Here is a 21,808-nt window from a genome sequence, read left to right on the forward strand (position 1 = left end):
AGGGCTCGCCATTGATCATTGCTCATAGCTCGATCCAACCTCTCCATAGAGTTAGCCAGGCCTTGACGGTTGTTTGTCTATGTGAGACGGGGACCAACACTTCCTAAATCAGTGAGATTGCAATTATTGATCCTTTCCATAAACCTCAGGGTTCTATTCTGATTAGGGGTGTGTGAGAAGCTCCTTATCTCACTCTGGTTAGCATAGTTATTGAAATCTCCGGCTATAAGCCAAGGCTTGTTTAAGTTCCTCGCTGTGTCTTCCAGCTCCTCCCAAAGAGCCTCCCTCAGAGAGGGGTTAGGGCTGGCATACACCGCGTTGAAAGCCCATTCCTCGTAGTCCTCTTTATGAACCATGGCTTGTATGTACTGATTAGTAACAGCGGATGCACAAACGTTAGCTTGGTCAGTGTCCCAGATTAACCAAATTCCACCTGGGTCAACAATGGTAGCTGCGGAGAAACCCATGTTACTGAAGAAATTTCCCATGGAACTGAATATGACTTTCGTTTCCAAGAGAACAAGAATCCTAGGTTTGTGGATTTGAAGGAGTTCACGCATGTTGCGTCGAAATGTATTATTACCAGCCCCGCGGCAGTTCCAAATCAAGATTTTGAGCGAATCCATGGATGGAAATGATGGCAGAGGATCGGCTTTAAGACCTGGTAGGAGGCTACGGATCCTACAATGATCCTGGTTGATCGACCGCATGGATGCCATTTGCAGTGAGTGGAATGGAGGTATGGCTGTGTTGCTCCACCCTGGTTCGATTTTTAGCCTTATTTGCTCTATCCACCAGATTGTGTCTACTCGGTGAATTGCTTCTGTCCCTGACTCTAACAATAGCCCCAAGTTGTTGCCTTTCATCTTGTTGATTGTTACGTCCGGGAGGTTCATCTCCTCTTCCATGTTTGATGTCTGGATCAGGAGGTTTTCTAGCTCTTGATTTCCCTTCTCTAAGAGATATGGATTGGTTTAAAGAGGGGGGTATAGGTGGGAGAGAGTTGGAGGGGGCTTCAGTTATCACGTCCATTGGGATTTCTGGAGATATGTTATCAGAATCCTTGGGAGTAATAGTTTCAGGCTCCAGAGTATGAGTGAACTCTTTCTGTGTGTTATCATTATCATTATGGGTAGGTGAGCTCAAAGTTGGATTTGCACGTGGGTTGGATGATGTATATGGTGTTGGCTGAAATGGGGGTAATCCTAAGCTTTCAAAGTGGTTGGGGTTCTTAGCGTGGTTAGTCCTTTGGTTAACTGTGGTAATCTCTTGCCCAGAAGGGGTCGAAGCATTGAAGGATGAGAAGGCCTCCTTATCAAGGCCCAATCTGTTAGTTTTTTTACCTCGTCCAGATCCCTCGTCCTGATAAGCAGAATTGCCCAATTCAGCAAATCTATTGGATTTTGGGCTATGTCCACTATTCTGGGCCTTCCGAGTGGGTGTGGGCCTTCGGCTCTTTTTGGTAACTAACATCCACGGCCCAAAACCAGCATCACTGTCCTCTGAACGTTACCGGCTGTCATTCGTCTGCAATTGTGCCGTTGAATGGTTCTCTGAAACGGCTAGTCCATCACCGGCCGGCAGCGAGTTTGTGGCTTGAGGCACCTGTGAGGATTGGTGTGCTGTTTTGTATCGGCATAGCTCCCTTCAATGGTCCACCCTGCCACAGAAGAAGCAAAATGAGTGGATGGATTCATATTCAATGTTATAGCTTTTCTTACCTAAAAGAAACTTGGGGCAGAGGGGTTTGTTCAGGTCCATTTCAATGCAAACTCTGGCGTATTTGCCTCTGGTAGCCATGGCCGTTGAAAGGTCAATTTTGAGTAGTTTCCTGATCTGTTTAGCGATGGTGTATAGGACCTTTTCTTGGAAATACTCAATCGGAAGCTCCGGAAACCTTACCCAAACAGCAGTGGTGGTTTCAAAGGCTTCCGATGCCTTAAAGTTAGGCTCCCATTTCCGAATCATAAGGTAATGGTCCATGATGACCCAGGGACCTCCCGTGTAGATATGGTTACAGTCGTCCTAAGAAGAAAATTTGACCAAAAAATAATTATTTCCCAAATCTATAGCATCAAAATCCTCTTGAATAGCCCACGGGGTTACAGTCGATGTTGAACCATTATGACTAGACAATGTAATCAAATTTGCTTTTAGCATCGAGCAAAGATCTTCTAGAGTGATTTTTTTCTAAAGTTTCCTAGAGTGCTACATTGTGTGGTTGAGATTTACTGGCAAGTCACATCAATTTTTCTGATGTGACTTGCCAGTAAATCTCAACCACACAATGTAGCACTCTAGGAAACTTTAGGGAAATTTCACTCTAGAGGATCCTTGGTGTTTAGCATCTGCCACCAACAAAATTAATCCACGCGGCCCGCAGCCCATACCATTGAGAAAAGAAAAACAAAAAAACTTATTAAGGCATTGTTTGGGAACTTGGTTTGGGGCTAAAATAGCCACAAAAAACAAAATAGGCTATTTTAGCCACAAAAAACAAAACATCAAATCCAACCCATAATCATTACAATCCTCTCTCACAAAAAAAGTCAAAAAAGTCAAAAAATCAAAAAGTCCTTCCCAAACCAGGCTAAAATAGCCCAGGCTAAAATAGTCAAAAAGCCAAAAAGCCAAAAAGCCAACCCACTTCCCAAACGGAGGCTAAGCCTCCGTTTGGGAAGTGGGTTGATTTTTTGATTTTTTAGCTTTTTTAACTTTTTTGACTTTTTTTGTGAGAGAAGAGAGTAATGATTATGAGTTAGATGTGATGTTTTGTCTGCTGTGGCTCAAATAGTCTATTCTGTCTTTTGTGACTCAAAGAGCCAAAAGAGCCCAAATGAACTCTCCCAAACGACACCTAAAAATAAGAAAATTGTTTAAAATTAAAAAAATAAAATAAAATAAAATCTTTTATAATTTGATCCACATTGATATGATAAAATATATGTCATTTTTTTATTTATTATATATTTAATTGTGTAGAACCTATCTATTTTGTCACATTATTATAGATAAAATATAGAAATTTAAATTGTGAACCTCTAATATTACTCTAGAAATAAATATAATAAAAAAAATCTAATTTATTTATCATATCAATATATATATATATATTATAAATAATATATACACACAATTTCACAAAATAGTCCATGATAAATGATTGTAATCATTAAAACTGGTGGAAAATTTCACAAATTCAAAGATCGTCTAGATTTTGGATTAAAAATAAGGGAGATGTTAGAGAGCTCTAAATCTAGAACTCTAATTTGAGCTCTAGTGATGTGTCCAAGCAATAAAAAAAAAAAAAAACCAAGGCAAGGCACAAACATCACATCAGAAGGGGTCCCACATCCCCATTAGAGCTATTAGAGCTCCTATATTAGAGCTCTAAAGCATTTTTGTAAAAATAATCGATTGATTTAAATTTTGAAAAATTATTTGTACATCTATTTAGTTTATATTTTGTGAAATATTTTAATAGTTTAATTAATAATTATTATTATTTATTTTTATAGATATACTTAATTTAGATGCATATAAAAAATTAAAAAAAATGTCTAATATATAAAACAAAACAAAAAAACCCACTAAAAAATAAACAAAATTTTGAATAAAAATCTGATTTTTATTTTCAAAAAATCAAACAAAAAGTTTTACTTTACTTATTAAAAAAAAAAACAGCTCGTGTCAGGCACTTGACCCTGGGGGAGAAGTTACTGGCTAATTCTGGGACATCGTCAGACGGGGCCCTAAAGCTTCTTTTTGGAAGTTGGGTTTGCTTTATGACTATTTTAGGTCCGGATAAAAGATTTGTGTAGGTTGATTTTTTTAATTTTTATGAAAAATAAAATAAAATAATTATTATTTAAATGTAATATTTTATTTTATTATAATTAATTTAGTCAAAAAATCTCATATCCCAAACGACAATTAAGGATGTTGTGATTGGTGGAAGAGATAAAATCACAATTTTGAGTTAAATGATTAAAATATACGAAAAAATAAATTTGATTGGTGAGTAGCATCGCCACGTGACGCCGCTGAAGCACCAAATAATTTTTTCTTCTTCCGCCACCAAAAATTCTCGAATCTGCTACTCTCTTTCTCTCTCTCTCTCTTCTCTGTACTTCACTAGCTGACTTCTAGGGTTTCGTCTTCTCTTTCGTCGATGACGACATCGATCGGAGCTTCGCACACCGCAATGGCGAGGGACTCGAAGGTTCAAATTCAGAAGTTTAACGGCCTGAGGTCTTCGCATTCACTGCTCTTGAACAAGCGCATTCATTTCTTCTCGGCTTCGACTTTCAATCCTCCGATCATCAGAGCTGTTTCAACGGTAACAATAATAAAAAAAAAAGAAGCACTTCTTCAGTCTGTTCATTGTGAACTTATATATATGTGGATGGTAATACTTCGCTGAAGTGATTTTTTTTCTTTTCTATTTTCCGAGAAAATTAGGACAGTTGAAATAATGTTAATAGTAATCTTGTTTATATGTACCAAATTATGTTTTTTGCTGGCAAAAATGAAGAGAAAATGATTCTAGGCTAGCATTGCTAAGTTTTAAGAGTTTTAAAGTTGATCCTTCACTGATTGCCCATTTATAGAGCACTTGTTAAATTCTGGAAAAATTGCTATCACCTGGTTTATGCTATTTGATCTTAGATTGGTTGGGTTTGTCTTTTTTATTTAATTATTTTTATGATAAAAGTACAATAAGAAATGTAATTTTTCTAAGAAATATAAGGAGAAATGCAAAGAGGGAATGACAGATTATCTTTCTTGAAAAAGCTAATGGGATATGAGAACCTTTGGGGGCTACCAAAGGTACATGTACATCTTGAACTGAGGAATGATCTAAACAACCAAATCTGCCTCTTAATTTTCTGAACAGGGGTCCAATTATAAGTCACTTTTCCATGCAAAGACAAATAACCTCCTGTCTCTCTCTCTCACACGTGTGTGCACGCACACAATGTTAAGACTAGAATGGCAGTAAGAAAGACTTGTGCACTACTATTTCAGTATTTATATGGATGAAAAATCAGTAAAGTAGGTCAAAATATTTATGTTGAAACTCGTATAACATACCTTTATTTGACCCTTTTCATCTTTGTAAAAAAACTGGAGATAGGGCTTTATGTTACTTTTAGTTCAAAGAAATGGTGGAGTTTCAGCTTATATTGAGATGTTGAATTACAATTAGCATAAAATATTTTGTAGGCACCTTGTTCTTTTCTAATTATTGTATAATATCTTTGCAGCCAGTCAAGCCAGATACTTCCACTGGGCCTAAGCGTAGCAAAGTGGAAATTTTCAAAGAACAAAGTAACTTCATTAGATACCCTCTTAATGAGGAGCTCTTAACGGATACCCCAAATATAAATGAGGCTGCTACGCAAATGATCAAGTTCCATGGAAGCTATCAACAGACCAACAGGGATGAACGTGGTACAAAGTCTTACTCATTTATGCTTCGTACAAAAAATCCTTGCGGAAAGGTTTCAAACAAACTCTACTTGGCCATGGATGATCTTGCTGATCAGTTTGGTATTGGAACACTCCGTTTGACTACCAGACAAACATTTCAGCTCCATGGAGTTTTGAAGAAGGACCTCAAGACAGTAATGAGTACCATCATTAGAAACATGGGTTCAACTCTTGGTGCGTGTGGTGATCTCAATAGAAATGTTCTTGCTCCAGCTGCACCACTTGCTAGAAAAGATTACCTTTTTGCACAGGAGACTGCAGAAAATATTGCTGCGCTTCTAACTCCTCAGTCTGGTTTTTATTATGATATGTGGGTGGATGGAGAGAGAATTATGTCTGCAGAACCTCTTGAAGTAGTGAAGGCACGCAATGATAATTCCCATGGGACAAATTTTCCCGATTCACCAGAGCCTATTTATGGAACACAGTTCTTGCCAAGGAAATTCAAAGTTGCAGTTACTGTGCCAACAGATAACTCAGTAGATATTCTCACGAATGACGTTGGTGTTGTGGTTGTCTCCAATGATAATGGGGAACCTCAGGGTTTCAACATTTATGTGAGATTTACAATCTTTTTCTTTACACTTCTCTTCTTCTAATGTCTTAGGGATATAGATTTTAAGTCGTTTATCCTTTCTGTTGCAGGTTGGTGGTGGTATGGGAAGAACGCACAGACTGGAAACTACATTTGCCCGTCTGGCAGAGCCATTGGGATATGTACCAAAGGAGGATATATTGTATGCTGTGAAAGCTATTGTTGTTACACAACGAGAAAATGGGAGAAGGGATGACCGCAAGTATAGTAGAATGAAATACTTGATCAGCTCATGGGGGATTGAGAAGTTTAGAACTGTTGCTGAACAGTATTATGGAAAGAAGTTTGAGCCTTGCCGTGAATTACCTGAGTGGGAATTTAAGAGTTATTTGGGATGGCATGAGCAAGTTGGTTTTTTTTATTGAGGCATATAATTAATGCTCCCGTGAATAAGTTGTATAATTAATAGTCCTCTGTTTATAATTGGATGTCTTCCTTACAGTTTTTTATTTATTTTTTTGTTCCAGAATACATGTCCGGTCAAACCAATCACTTTTTACTTTCATATGTTGCCCCTCATAGCTAGATAAATTAGGGAACTATAGAGACGAAGCAAATAATCTAACTTTTATCATGTTTCCTTGACTTTGTGATGTTCATCACATGATTGTTTGTATGGATTTTCTTTTTGCCTTCCTCTGTTCAGGATTAGCTCCTATATGTTTGTTCCCTTACTCATGATCTATCCTCTTGACTATTCTTTTCTCTCACCTACTGAAAAATGACTAGACTTTTCTTTCCTCTTTATTTATGATCATTTAAAATCTTCTTTGGCAGGGTGATGGTGGTTTATTTTGTGGGCTCCATGTTGATAATGGTCGTATTAAGGGTGTGATGAAGAAGACATTGAGGGAAACTATTGAGAAGTATAACTTGAATGTGCGTATCACACCAAACCAGAACATTGTCTTGTGTGATATTCGTCGAGCATGGAGGCGCCCCATTACCACAGCTCTTGCACAATGTGGTCTGCTGGTAAGACATCTTGAGTTTGCTTTAGCATTCATATGAATGTGATGAATTAGGAGAGTTTTACTGAATTTTTTATCCAATAAGGAGTACGTGTTTTTCAGCTACTGTGGTAACACTGAATGTCAACATGACTACATGGTTCAATGTCCGAGTAAAGAATTGAAATCAAATCAAATAAATGAATATTAGCTGATGGCACATGGCTGCAGGAGAGGAAATGAATCAAATAAGTCAACTAATGGAGAATACAAATTTTGGAATTTTAGATTTTTTCCCCTCATTCTCTTGGCAGCCAAAAAGATGCAGAAAGTAGAGATAGCCTGTCAATGGTAATCTAAAATTGCTTTATTTCATCTGATGTTGAACAAGTTCATTTCAAAGTCTATGCTTTGTAATGGTCCATTCAAATTCTTTGCATTGCAATTGACAGTCAACACACCTAGTGTTGATAAAATGTTTCTATATTGTGTCAGATTATGTAAATAATCCCATGTGAATTTTGTGTGTCCTGTGAGACTGACCAATTTTGGATCTTTCCTTTTGCTACTCTCTTTATTATATATTGAAGATTTTTGTTGAATTTGTTGGTTCAGATCATATTCTCTAGAGTTACATGTATGTGTATTTTTTTTTATGAGGAGCTATCTTTTGATTTCTTATTTTTTTACCTTCCTGAATTTTTGAAGAACTAATGTAGCTTATTTTGATCACTGTTTATTATGGGCAGCATCCTCGGTATGTAGATCCCCTAAATATAACTGCAATGGCATGCCCAGCTTTGCCACTTTGCCCTTTGGCAATAACTGAAGCTGAGCGTGGAATACCAGACATCCTTAAGCGGGTTCGTGCTGTGTTTGAGAAGGTATATTGACAAATTTACAAGTTTCAAGAAATCCAACAAAGCTCCTAGAAAAAAGTTGCCAATTAACATTATGTTTAGATTGGGTTAATAAAGCTTGTTAAAGAACATGGGCTTTGTGATTTCAGGTTGGTCTCAAGTATAATGAATCCATAGTGATAAGGGTAACTGGTTGCCCCAATGGTTGTGCTAGACCCTACATGGCTGAACTTGGATTGGTTGGTGATGGTCCCAATAGCTATCAGGTATTTGTAGTACTATCTACTATGTCCTTAAACTTTGATTTTTTATTGGGTCTCAAACTTCTCATTCCATTTGGGAGATTTGTGAAATCAAACTGAATGTATTCGTTCTTGTGTTAAATCAGATTTGGCTTGGGGGAACACCGAATCAAACCTCATTGGCAAGAACCTTTATGAACAAGGTCAAGGTTCAGGAGCTTGAGAAAGTTATGGAACCTTTATTTTACTATTGGAAGCGGAAGCGACAAGCAAAAGAATCATTTGGTGACTTCACAAACCGCCTGGTGAGTAATAAACTTGAAGTTCCGAATTTATCTTCATTTGGGCAACCTGTATAAGAGATGGCTGGATTTTCTCTAATTTCTTCGTACTCCACTCAATCTTAAAATCCATTTCCATATCCAAACTATCAAAATCTAAATTTGAGCTACTCTCCTTAAATGATTAGTGTTGAATTATTTCATTTCAAATCCGTAAATCAAAACAAAAGCTTAATGTAGATTTGGTTTGTTTGTATCAGGGATTTGATAAACTCCAGGAATTGGTTGACAAATGGGAAGGTCCAGTGGAGTCATCTTCTCGATTCAACCTGAAACTATTTGCTGATAGGGAGACATACGAGGCTGTGGATGAACTAGCAAGGGTTCAAAACAAGAATGCTCATCAATTAGCTATGGAAGTCATTCGCAATTTTGTTGCTTCCCAACAAAATGGCAAGAGTGAATAAACCATGAGAAAAGTCTATCGCCAATTTTGCTATTGACTTGCAAAATGGTGAATGTGAGGAAAGGTAAGAGTCGATTCTCTACTGTTACCACTCGGTAACAGCTGAAAATAGTGGAGATTGGATTTAGCAGCCTTTTGTACCTAGTTTAGGTGTGTGTTTTAGTGTAACTAGACATGGATTTTGTATTTTATTTTCTAAGTTTTCTATTTATATGATCGGACCAGACGTGTAGATAAGCTTGATCGCTTTACTCACCACTGAAACAATAATTCCTCCATATTAGCTTGATATATCTTGTTGAGCTCATTTCTTCTCTACTGAAAGTTTTGGAGCAATTAGTGACCTAATATGATATATAAGATCTCTAAACTGCAAAAGATAGAGTTTTAAGTCTTATCACACTCGTTATATCTATCTTGTTACCATTTGTTCCTCAAATCAGGATCCACATTTGACATTTTGATTGATATCACTTGAACACAATTTGCATTAAAGAGCATCCTTCAATTCTTTTGGGGGCATCTATATGGTCCATGGCTTGAAATGTATGTCCCTTTTCATTTTTTCAGGCTTGAAGAGCCATAGTAAAAAAAAACGGTAGTTGTGTGCTGGTGGTTTAAAAAGCGAAAAACGTTTCTTGCACAGACTAGTCGATTTTAGTTAATTTTTTTGTTAAGCACAGAAATCTTTTTTCATTGATTTGAATTTTTCATTGTATCAAAGACCAAAAAAGAAAAAGAAAAAAAGAAAATGGAGTGTAAGCTTCTTGTAGCTGTATGTCTGATATATATATATATATATAATAGAATAATGTTATATGCATTAATTAGTGTACTAACAAATGATGTGTTATAATTTTAGAAATTTTAGATATTTGTAATTTGTATAAGAATAATGCTATATGTACAAATTAATGTACTAACTAACATACTAACAGATGATATAGCTTAATTTTAGAGGTTTTGGGTATTTATATTTGTATAATAGGTGAGGTCAATAATAATAGCATAACACTAATTGATACACTAGTATGTATATTAATTGATGCATGTAGCACAACCGTTTGTATAATAGGTAGGGTGAGTAATAATGTCATAATACTAATAAAGTGCATGTAGTACCACCGTATATAATAATTTAGATTGTTTAAATGCACAGAAATCCAAGTCTAAGATGTTTAAAATGGGGATAACAATCAAGAGGATAAATTACAATAGAAATCATCAATTTTTTATTTTTTATTTATTTTTTATTTTTTTTACATGGACCACCATAGACCAACAAACAGAAGCACCATGACAATAAAAAATGCTCCCTCACTTCACTTGCGGCAGATGCGAGCGGTGGGCATTGTAACACAGACCGGTGCATACTTCTTCTTAGCTTCTGGAGTCCCCCGCTGCGGCTCATCCGCCACGGCTACTTTCACCACCGACCACACTGCAGCAGCTGCAGCTGCAAACACCAGATCCCTCCTCCCAGCACTGCTGCTGTTGTTGTTTTCATTGCTCTCATTCTTGAAACTCACACTTTCACTCACCTTTGAGGCCTTGGCCATTATAACCCCCCGCCTCCGGCCGCCCTGGCCGGTGGTTGAGGGCGGTTTGGTGGTGGCTACGCTGTGGAAGGAGGCTGCTGTCATTGTTATGGAAGCCATTTCTTTTCTCTACAGACTGGTTTGGTTTGTTTTTGTTTTTTGAGCTTTGAATAGGGCTTAGTTTAATGTCAGCTAAAAGTGCATATAAGGGTGCTTGTTACAAATGCTATCCATATCCTTATCACAAAGAATGTTTTGGCAAATGGGTTTTTGCCACTTGGAACTTTATCTTGGCAAGAATTGATGGTTTTCAATATTCAAAAAAAATTTAGAAAATCAAAAGGCCAATTACACTAATAGTTTTATAATTTGGAGTTTGTGTCATTTTAATTTTTAATTTTTTAATTGTGATATATTTAACTCGAAATTTTAAATCTTGTTTTAAATAAGGATAATTCAATATATCATTATTTAATTTTAAGAGTAAAATTGTTAATTTGATAAAATTTAAACTAATTTGACAAAAATAAATGTTAAAAAAATATTTTTAAAATTTTAAATAATTATTTTTACCAATCAAAGATAAAATCATGTAAAATTGATAAATCTCTTAAACATTTATTTATTTATTTATTTATCAAATTAATTTTTATTATGTGTTTGGATGAAAATCATGCAATGGGTGGTTGTTTTTATTTTCATTAAATTAGTTTTTATTGTTTTAAAATTCAAATATGACGGCAACTTTGATATCATTATTAAACTAATCTATTAAATTAAAAAATTCAAAACTAAAAATAATTCATATAAATATGTCGATTATACATTAAAATCCTAACAACTACCTATTATATGATCATCATCCAATACATAATAAAAACTAATTTGGAAAAAAAAATGTCTAAAAGATTTATCAATTTTATATAATTTTACCTTTGGTTGGTACAAATAATTTTTTAAAAATTTAAAAATATTTTTTTGACATTTATTTTTGTCAAATTAATTTATATTTTATTAAATTGACAATTTTACCCTTGAAATTAAGTAATGATATCTTTGATTGTTCCTATTTGAAACAAGATTCAAAATTTAAGATCAAATGTATCACAATTGAAAAGTTAAATATTAAAGTGATACAAATCCCAAACTACAAAAATATTAGTGTAATTCACCCAAAATAAAAATCATATTCATCCACTGCCATTGGCTTCAGTGTTACGTCCATAAACTTCAACCCCTAATGGGTGTCGCAAACTATATAATTTGTGTTGCAATTCAGCCCAATTTGAAAACCTGAGCCCAGCAAGCAGACCGCAACAGAAGTACAACAATGACAGTGAAAATAAAATGAAAACACCGGAATCTATACTATATATTAAGTGAAAAGAGATTTTTAACCCCGAGCCTTTTGAGAACTCCAATCTTTCAATCTAATTTTTTTGATTTTTTAATTTTTAAAAAAAAAAACTTAGCATTTATTAACTTCTCTCAACCCCCAAATCTTACCCTCATAATAACACTTTAATGCATTAAGAAAAAGCTTAAAAAAAATTCTTTGACATCCAACACATGAATTTCTTGAAAAGTCCCAATACATATGATTATTATCCCTCATAATAACACTTCAATGCATTAAGAATAAGCATAAAAAAAATTTCTTGAAAAGTCCAACACATATGATTATTATCAAAATATTAAACTTTAATATAATATAATAAAAAAAAAGATATTTAATTCCTTGAAAAGTCTAACATATATATGATTATTATCAAAATATTAAACTTTAATATAATATAAAAAAGGGAAGAAAAAGAAGGCATTTAAAAAAAAAAAAAGACATTTAAAAATCGCAATTCACATATATAGATAATTGTAAACACAATCCGTACATAGCACGAGTGATATGCTAGTAAAAATTAAAGCAAAAAGTTGAAGAAAAAAAAAAAACTCACAATGCATCAAAGATTATAATTTTTTTTAAAAAAAATAATAAATTATAAAGGCATTACACAACTCAAAAATGGTTTTGTTGCTTTCTTTAACAACATTGCAGAAAAGAAGCATTTCAAAATTTCATGTAATTTCTAGGTTTCAATCTCTCAATTTTACACAAGAAAGTTAGAGAGCCTCTCATTGCCACCTTAACCCTTGCAAGCTTGCACAAGGACATTCTAAAGCCTCACAAGCAAATATAGTAGAAGTAAATACAAGCATAGCAAAAAATGCACCAATGTCACAAAAAATGTTTGTATCAATAATTGCAAAAATTTTGTGAGACATTGGTGTGTTCTATGTGCGGAATTTTTTGTACATGTAAAAACATTGCCATTCCAACCCAAGTATATGCTGCTGCCTATATAAGTACATTTTACTAGAAATCCAAAATGCGATTCTGCCATATCTACATGACAAAAATATACGACACAACAAATTGACATTGCCATTGAAAGTAGACAAAGCAACTAAGAAAGCACAAAACTTTCCTCATTCAATTGCAAGCAAATCCAAATTGTTCAGAGAAAAAACACTAACAATATTAAATAAAATTTATGAAAAAGAGAACATGCTTATTGTTTTGACAACCAAAAAAGGCAAATCAAATCAGCTCCCACAGAACATGCTTAGTTTCCTGATAACCTACAGAACCAAATCATATCAGCTCTTGGAACTATTACTCAACCTCATATGCACCCATAAATCCTCCTTAAGCGTCTAGTTTCTCTGCATCATCAATTATGAGGGGCTTCGTAGGCTTTCCCAAGAAATCCGTATATTCTTGAAACGGGGATCTTGAAAAGCGGGTTTCCTTCCAGAAATCAGGTGTCAAGAAACCATATGTTTTCAACAGACAATCAAAAGTGGCCTGCATCATCAAATACAAAGAAATAACATTATACATTCTATGCCTCAACAGAAAACCAAATAAAAAGAAATTAAACACAAAGGGCCACTTAAAGAAATCATCACTCCAATCATGTCTATGAAACAATGTTGGTGAAAGCGTGAAGGCCACTTAAACACAAAGGGCTTCTGGAACCGAGGCGAAAAGCACAAGCATGTGCTTGATTGAAGTACAAAGGATTCATAATATAAAATTTTAATTTTTTTTTTTAAAAAACAGCATTATATTAATCCTTTCAACTAAAAATGAATAGAATCTTATGCAGTTGTACAAATGATATACAAAATTATCTCCAAAAATCACTAATTGAGTTTACCAATCTACTTGAAACAGCAGTCAATGCACAAACTATCTGTTAGGTTACCCAACAACAAGCAGCTCAAAAAAAAAAAAAGGTCACCCAACAACAAAACCAAAACAATTCATAAGCTCAAACATATACCAAGATTAGGTTCAACAGGTACAATTCCAACTTTATCTGTTTAAGTTTTTGTTTGGATCAAGAATTTGATTAGAGATTTATGAAGGAAAAGTAAAAAAGAAGAGAAAAGTTAATTTATTTATTTTTTTCACTTTCCCACGAAAAATGATCGCTTTTCCTCCTTTATCATTTTCGTTTCCATCAACAAATCTGGTCAAATCTTTTATCCAAACACAACCTCAATCCAAAGTTAACTTAAATATGAACACCTTAGACCATCTCCAATCCTTCACATTTTCCTTCATCAAATTTAAATTTGATAAAAAAGTTCAAAAAAATCATCTCTAATCATTTCATTAATTGTTCATCAAATCAAAAAAGAGTAATCTTTTTTATCAAATTGAAAACCTCATCTAATCTTCATCATCAAATTAAAAAAGATAAAGCATTGAAGATAAAAAAAAATCATTAAATTTGATAGAAAAAATAAAGGAAAAATTACAAAAAAAACCCTAGGGTTTTGCATGTTTTTCAAATCAAACCCCATAGTTTCAATTTTGACAAATTAAACACTGGCGTTTCTTTCGTATTTCAATATGAACCTTCTGTCTATATCCGTTTGATCAAACTAACGGAATCTAGAAAAAATTCTCAGATTCAAGCACACATGTTCAAACATTTGTATTTTCCTCGTCGTAACTCCGTTTTGTCTCATTTTTGCGTTTGTTGGATTCACCTCATTGCCTAATTTTCATTCCATGCCTCATATGCCTCGTTCTACCTCTTTTTGTGTGCCGTTGGAACTCCAAAAGTTGGAAAAAAAAAAAGATTTTTCTCTCTTAGGAAAATTTTCAGATTTAAACATACATGTCCAAAAACTTGTATCTCTTTCGTCGTAGCTTTACTTTGCCTCATTTTTGCGTCTTTAGATTCACCTTATGGTCTAGTTTTCATTTCACCCCTCATAAGCCTTGTTCCATCTCTTTTTGCATATTGTCGAAGCTCCGAAAGTTGACCAAAAATAAGAATTTTTTTTTTTTTCGTCTATCTTATATCTCCATACTTCTTCCTCCCTAATTCTTTTCCACAATTATTCTCTCTTTTCCTCTTCCTTCATGGCCCTTCCCCGACTCTTATGCTTCTTTCCGTTCTTGTAAGTCATATATATTCATACTCGACGACGCTGCCACCGTCGGAGGTTCGATGGCCACCACGAGCTTGGTGGAAGGGCCATGAAGGAAAAGAAAAAAAGAGAATAATTGTGAAAAGAAAGTAGGAAGGAATAAGCATAGAGATAGAAAATAGAGGAAAAAAAAAATATTTTTTACCAACTTTTGGAACTTAGACAGCATATAAAAAGAGATGGAATAAGGCGCACGAGGGAGTGAAATGAAAATTAGGTCATGAGGTGAATCCAACGAAGCAAAAATGAAACAAAACAGAGTTACGATGAGAGAGATATACGTGCTTGAATATGTTGGTTTGAATATGAAGATTTTGTCCAAAGAAAGAAAAATCTTATTTTTAGCAAACTTTCAAAGCTCCGACAGTATGCAAAAAGAGGTGGAACAAGACTTATAAGGGGTAAAACAAAAACTAGGCCATGAGGTAAATCCAAAGACGTAAAAATAAGACAAAACGGAATTACGACAAAAGAGATACAAGTGCTTGAACATATGTGTTTAAATCTGAAATTTTCCCGAGAGAAAATTCTTATTTTTTTCCAACTTTCGGAGTTCCAACGGCACACAAAAAGAGGTGGAACAAGGCATATGAGGGATGGAATGGAAACTAGACAATGAAGTGAATCCAACGACGCAAAAATGAGGCGAAACAGAATTATGACGAGAGAGATACAAGTGTTTGAACATGTGTGCTTGAATCTAAGAATTTTGACCAGATTCTGTTAGTTCAATCAAACGGACATAGACCGAGGGTTCACATTAAAACACAGAAGAAACTCCATGATTTAATTTGTCAAAATTAAAATTATGGGGTTTAATTTGAAAAACACACAAAACCCTGATTTTTTTTTTTTTTTTTGTAATTTTTCCAAAGATAAATTTGGGATGAGAGAGGAAGTTTTAAAAAGATTCTAATGAAAATTTGAATAAAGGATTAAAATAGTTGATATCAAATCAAGTTTTTTATAAAAATTTGAAATCAAATTTGATTGAAAAAAAAAAAAATGTTGGAGATGCTCAAGCCTTTGTTTGAGATGTAGGTTGATTTTTTTGACTTTTTAATTTTTTAAACTTTTTAGCCTCGGCTAAGAAGTCTCATTTAGGATAGACTTTTTGGCTTTTTTTTTTTTTTTTTTTACTTTTATGATATAAAAAATGAAATAATTATTATTTGAGTATACCATTTTATCTTATTTAGCTAAAATAACTAATTTTGTATATGACTAAATTAGTCCAAATCAGCCTGCCAATAGGAGCCTTATCAGATTCATCCATCTTCCCCTTGATCAGATTATTTAAAAAAAAAAAGAAAAGATTCAACCCTTCTTCCCTGTTGATCAAATTATCAAAAAAAAATAGATTCAACAGATTATCAAAAATAATAATAATAATAATAATAATGTATATACCATCAAAATGTAATAGCAAGGGAAAAAAAAAAAAAACCCAACCTTGACAAAATTCCCAAGAGTTTTGGTAGACCCACGAGAGGAAGTAAAGACATCCTCAATCCCAGCAAACTGCAGCACCTTCTTGGGAACCCTAGCCGCCACAATCCCAGCCCCTCTCGGCGCCGGCACCATCCTCACCGTCACTGACCCACATTTCCCCGTAACCTTACACGGCACCGTATGCGGCTTCCCAATCTTGTTCCCCCAATACCCTCTCCTCACCGGAATCACCGACAGCTTCGCCAATATTATCCCTCCTCGAATCGCCGTCGCAACCTCCTTGCTACACTTGACGCCCAGACCCACATGCCCATTCCCATCTCCGACGACCACGAAGGCCTTGAACCGGGTTCTCTGGCCGGCCCGAGTCTGTTTCTGGACCGGCATGATCTTCATGACCTCGTCTTTGAGAGATGGACCGACTAGGGTATCGATGATTTGGTGTTCCTTGATGGGGAGAGAGTGGAGGTAGATTTGCTCCAAGCTTCGGATCTTGCCGTCTTTGACGAGGCGGCCCAGTTTGGTGACTGGAACCCATTTCTCTTCTTCTTCGCGCCGGGGGCCACGACGGCGGCCTCGGCCGCGGTCACCGCCGCGGCCTCTGCCTCTGTCTCCGCCGCCGAAGCCTCGCCCGAAACCGCCTCTCTCACCTCCGCCTCTCTCCGCCATGGTTGGTGATTTTGAAGAAACGAGTGAGTGAGTGAGTGTATATATAGTTTAGGGTTAGGGTTAGGGTTAGGGTTAGGGCTTTGTGTACCAGGGTGATGAGCAAGAAATGGATACGACCCGTTTTTTAATATGGATCGTGAGGCCCAATGTTTGGATTGGGTTGGGCTTGGATGAACACACAAGTCAATTAATAATTTGGGCCCAAACTTGGTCTGGCCTTCCCATTTAGCAAAAATTACATTTTAGTGGTAAGATGTAAAAAAAAAACATTGGCCTATTTTGAGAATTTGGATATAACCTGTTTTTTTTGCTTATATTTAAGTTTTTTTGTTTTGTTTATTCACAAAATTATTTGGCAATATGGAAAAAAAAGTTATTATTTTGCCTTTTTCAATATTATTTGTTTATGGTGTCACAACACTAGAAAATGGATAAATTGACCATATCATCCCATACAATTTTGTGAAATTGCAATTTTACTATCACCGGAAGGCATTTTGGTGTCAACCTAAATGATTTTTTGTTTAAAAAAGCTTGTTTTTGACTTTTTCTTAAAAAAAGTTAAAAAACAGCTTATATCCTTGTTCCCAAATGAAGAATCAATTTTAATTGCACCAAAAGAGGAGAGAGAAAGAGAGAAAAAAATTACAATGGGAATTTACTTAGAGGTAGCAAATGAGGAGTATCGGCAAGTCGAATCAAGTAGCAATTCAATTCAAATTCAAATTCGTCTATTTAATTAATTGACTTAAATTAATTAGGTTAAATTAGATACGAGTTAGACAAATTATGCAATGGTGGAACTCAAAATCATTGGAAATTGCATTTGATTGAAATACTTTTCATTGTTATTAATATTAGCATGCTTGAAAGATGCATGCTAGCTAGCTAGCTATTACAAAGATATCTATAGATCATCATCAACAATAACAGTGACAAACATGGCCGTTGCCAACTTTTTTACAAATGCCTCCTTTCTCACAATCATTGATGCAGTAAATCCAACATTTTCCATCACTACCTGGCTGATCATCCTTCCCTGGTATACAGTGCCCTAGCGATGGGTGATTGTTACAACATCTGGATGCTTGTGCTTCATTCTCATCTGCCAAAAACACAAAAACAAAAATAAAATACAAAAGTATGTATGTACCAACAGGGAAAAAAAAAGAAAAAGAGTACTACATTGAATGACATTTATTTACATAAATACTACTACTGTTACATCATTTTGATAACACATTCGATATAAAAATTCTATATGAATTGTGTTAAAAAATTACATTATCTAATAAAAATTGTTTATATTTTACAAAGAAAAGTGGTTTTATCCGGTAGAAAATATATTAGTTTTTTTTTTTTTTGTGTGTGTGTGTGTGTATGTTTGGTCAATTTATTTAGGGTTCTCTAGTGACTAGTCCTAACAAACCTAAAAAATATGTAAAAAAAAATTGGATCAAATTTTAAAAATCCTAATATGACAAATCTAAGCTAACTTTTATCCCCAAATTGGCTTATTTTCATTTTATTTGAACTTTTTCAAATTTGGCCAAAAATCTTTATTTTGATTTTTAGGTTCCTCAAAATTGGAGACCGTAAGAAAAATCTTAAAAAGACGAAAATAAATGAATGTTTCTTATATTAAAATATTAACTAATTATATAATCCTAATCAATCACACAACATTCACAAAAAAGATGAGTCACACACGTCCATTGTGAGTGTGCCTTGTATGATCAATTCTGTAATTTGCTTCTGTAAAAAAAAAAAGCAACTATAACACATTAAAAATTACAAACCTATGCATAGAAAAAGGAGTGCAACAACTAGGATCATAGAGACAACTTTAACAGAAGCCATTATATGGTTTGTAAGAATCTATGAAAGACTCCTTTTTTTTCTTTTTTTTCCTTTTTTCGTTTTCTATGGAGAACACTCACAAAGGTGTGTCATTTATAGGCAAATACATGAGAGAGTGGCATTTATTATTTACTAGTGAAATTGCAAAGGAGCAAGGGACCTAAAATAAATTATCAAATATTATATATAATATTTAGTTGAGTGTAGAACTCATGTCACATGAGATCTACACTTATGTGAATATTTAATAAAATATTTTGTAATTCAATTGGATCTTCAAGTTAAACATGGTCATGTTTAGTAAGCTATATAATAAGCAACAATTAGCGTAAATCGAAAACAAAATCACAAAAACTTTCTGCATAGTGAAAGTCACAAAAACTATCAAAAAAAGTTAAAAAGTAACTTTTAACTATCTTTTCAAAACACTCTAGAGTAATGATACACTTATCACTTGTTGGACCATTTTAATATCTTATATTTATTTATTGGTTTATCTTTTTCATAAATGAGGTTTTATTACTTTGGTAACCTCTTGGTCATAAATGGAGGTTAAATATAATTCATGAACCTGGTTAATGATCATTATTTTGATGTAACCATTTTCTTGTTTAATGGTCATTATTTTTTGTGTAACTGTAAGGTCCTTATAGCCTATATATAGTCTACTCTTTTCTATCTATAGAGATTAACTATTTTCTATACAAGAGAGATTACTAGCAAAGAAGGGTGTTTTATTGGTGGAGCTTTGGGTTCACCATCTTATACAGAGTTGGCCTGAACCATACGACAAGTGGTCGGGCTGTTGTATCCTGGAGGGGACAAGTCATAGTGTTGTGACTACTGCATCGGTATTTGGATTCTTCCTACCGCAGTGGGCTTGATCTCCTTAAAGAAAACGAGATATCCGTGCCTCAGTCTGATCTATTTGTATCTCATTTTCTTTGTATCATTTATCAATAATATAGTTTAGTTTCTGGTATTTTCTCCAACAATTTTAAGGAGATCAAACATGGAACAAGTACCCGAAAAAACCAATGATGGAATTGGAGATCTCAACAAACCTTTCAAGTTCAAAGGAGTTCATTTTAAGAGGTGGAAAGAAAAAGTTCTTTTATACCTTAGCCTTTTGAAAGTTGCATATGTTCTTACAGAAAAGAATCCGAACAAAATCCCAACCGAGGAGATAAATGATGAAGACTATGAGGCACATGAAGCAAAAGTGGCTTCCTACAATACAGATAAGTATAAATGTCAATTTATCTCTTTAATTTCCTTACTGATTAATTTTATGATTATTACTATGACACTACTTACATTTTGTCTTCTATTAATTTTTGGTATGCTGGCTTGTGTCATATAAATAGTAAATATGTGGGAATCATGAGTAGTTTAGAATTAATTCCTAAAGTGACAAAAAAATTTGAGAAATGTGAAGTTTGCAGTAAAAGCAAAAATTACCAAGAGGCCTCATAAAAGTGTTGAAAAAAATGCCGAATTGCTAGAATTATTTCATACTGATTTGTGTGAGTTTGAAGGAATTTTAACTCGGGGTGGTAACCGATATTTTATCACTTTTATTGATGATTTTTCAAAATATACAAACGTATATTTATTAAAAAATAAAAGTGATGCTTTTGAGAAATTTAAAGAATTCCTTCTTGAAGTGGAAAATCAATTTGGTAAAAAGATTAAAAGAATTAGAAGTGATAGAGGCCGGGAGTATGAATCTCTAGGATTCAACTCTTTTGTTCAGTCATTGGGAATTATTCATGAGACTACTCCACCATATTCACCTTCATCAAATGGCGTAGCTGAAACAAAAAATAGAACGTTAATTGACTTGATGAATGCTATGATTATTAATTCAGGTGCTCCCTCAAATTTTTGGGGTGAGGCTATTTGACAGCTTGCCATGTGATAAATAGAGTGCCACACAAAAAGACTAAAATTGTCCCTTATGAGTTATGGCGGGTGTAGACACCCCATTTTTGACCGACCTTAAGACTCAGACGTCACCGATTGAGCGCTTGGTGATGTTGCATAATGTGCTTGTTCAGAAGTTTCGGAGTTGCGGTCGTGAGCCCTGCCTCCGGACTCCCGAACCCTTTTCTGTGCCTTGTCTCGGTTTGCGAACCAGACTCGGTTTTCTCTGTTTCTTTTCCTGAGGGGAGGAAGAGGTCCTGTAGACCATCTCTCAATGTCTGTAGGCTACATTTGGTGGCCGTAGGCCTTTTTTTTCCCATTTCGGAGTCCGGTTCCCGGTTTTCGGAGCTGTCAGGCCGTGTGCCTCGGTTCGGGACCGCTTAACCATCTCCTATTGCTCTAATTTTTGGCATACTTCCTATTTGCTCCCTTTTGAGGGACACTGGGGGCTGAGAAACCCACTTCGAGGTCGAATACAATTTTCGGTGCTTAACAGCCCATTTCCGGGACCCCGAACTGCGTGTTTTGGCCTCGGAACGTTCGTTTTGCAACGGTTTTTGTTCATTTTTGGCAGGTACCTCTGTTTTATCACAAGGAAGGTCACTGAAGGGTGGGAGGCCAGCAATTGTTGCAGCAACCAGTTATCTCTCCTCCGGGGCCTCCCGGCGCCCGTTTTTGCAACTTCCGGGCTAATGTTGAATACCTTAGGGGTAGTGTTGCCAACTTTCAACCACATATCTGTGATCTACACATCTGGGAGGCCCCTAAAAGTTCATGGCCGGCCATTAAGGTCACCTGACCCTTTTGACCCCTTTCTTCCGGGCTAATGTTGAACCTCTTGGACCTTTTTTCTTGAACTTTGAACCACATATCTGTGATGTACACACCTGAGAGGCCCCTAAAAGTTCATGGCCGGCCAGTAAGTCAACTTGACCCTTTTGACCCCCTCTTTCCGAGCCATTGTTGAACC

At 35.0% G+C, this 21,808-nt stretch overlaps 3 protein-coding genes across 3 annotated transcripts; 1 reads left to right on the plus strand and 2 right to left on the minus strand.

The window, feature by feature from the left end:
- Positions 1-77: 77 nt before the first annotated feature.
- On the minus strand, positions 78-560 carry LOC114312281 (uncharacterized). The gene has a single exon (XM_028258496.2). It carries the CDS (start codon positions 558-560, stop codon positions 78-80), a length of 483 nt encoding a protein of 160 aa, XP_028114297.2.
- Positions 561-3,946: 3,386 nt separating this feature from the next.
- LOC114312259 (sulfite reductase 1 [ferredoxin], chloroplastic) lies at positions 3,947-9,189 on the plus strand. The gene is made up of 8 exons (XM_028258468.2): positions 3,947-4,339; positions 5,268-6,050; positions 6,139-6,435; positions 6,866-7,063; positions 7,788-7,922; positions 8,048-8,164; positions 8,287-8,445; positions 8,682-9,189. Exons 1-8 carry the CDS (start codon positions 4,172-4,174, stop codon positions 8,886-8,888), a joined length of 2,064 nt encoding a protein of 687 aa, XP_028114269.2. The 5' UTR covers positions 3,947-4,171; the 3' UTR covers positions 8,889-9,189.
- Positions 9,190-12,875: 3,686 nt separating this feature from the next.
- On the minus strand, positions 12,876-17,144 carry LOC114312258 (uncharacterized). The gene is made up of 2 exons (XM_028258467.2): positions 16,384-17,144; positions 12,876-13,288 (listed from the first exon to the last, which is right to left on the minus strand). The coding sequence occupies exons 1-2, from the start codon at positions 17,050-17,052 to the stop codon at positions 13,130-13,132; spliced, it is 828 nt and encodes a 275-aa protein (XP_028114268.1). The 5' UTR covers positions 17,053-17,144; the 3' UTR covers positions 12,876-13,129.
- Positions 17,145-21,808: the final 4,664 nt, after the last annotated feature.

This window comes from Camellia sinensis, chromosome 12 (assembly GCF_055761805.1).
Source record: "Camellia sinensis isolate YWXY chromosome 12, ASM5576180v1, whole genome shotgun sequence".
NCBI classification, from domain to species: domain Eukaryota; kingdom Viridiplantae; phylum Streptophyta; class Magnoliopsida; order Ericales; family Theaceae; genus Camellia; species Camellia sinensis.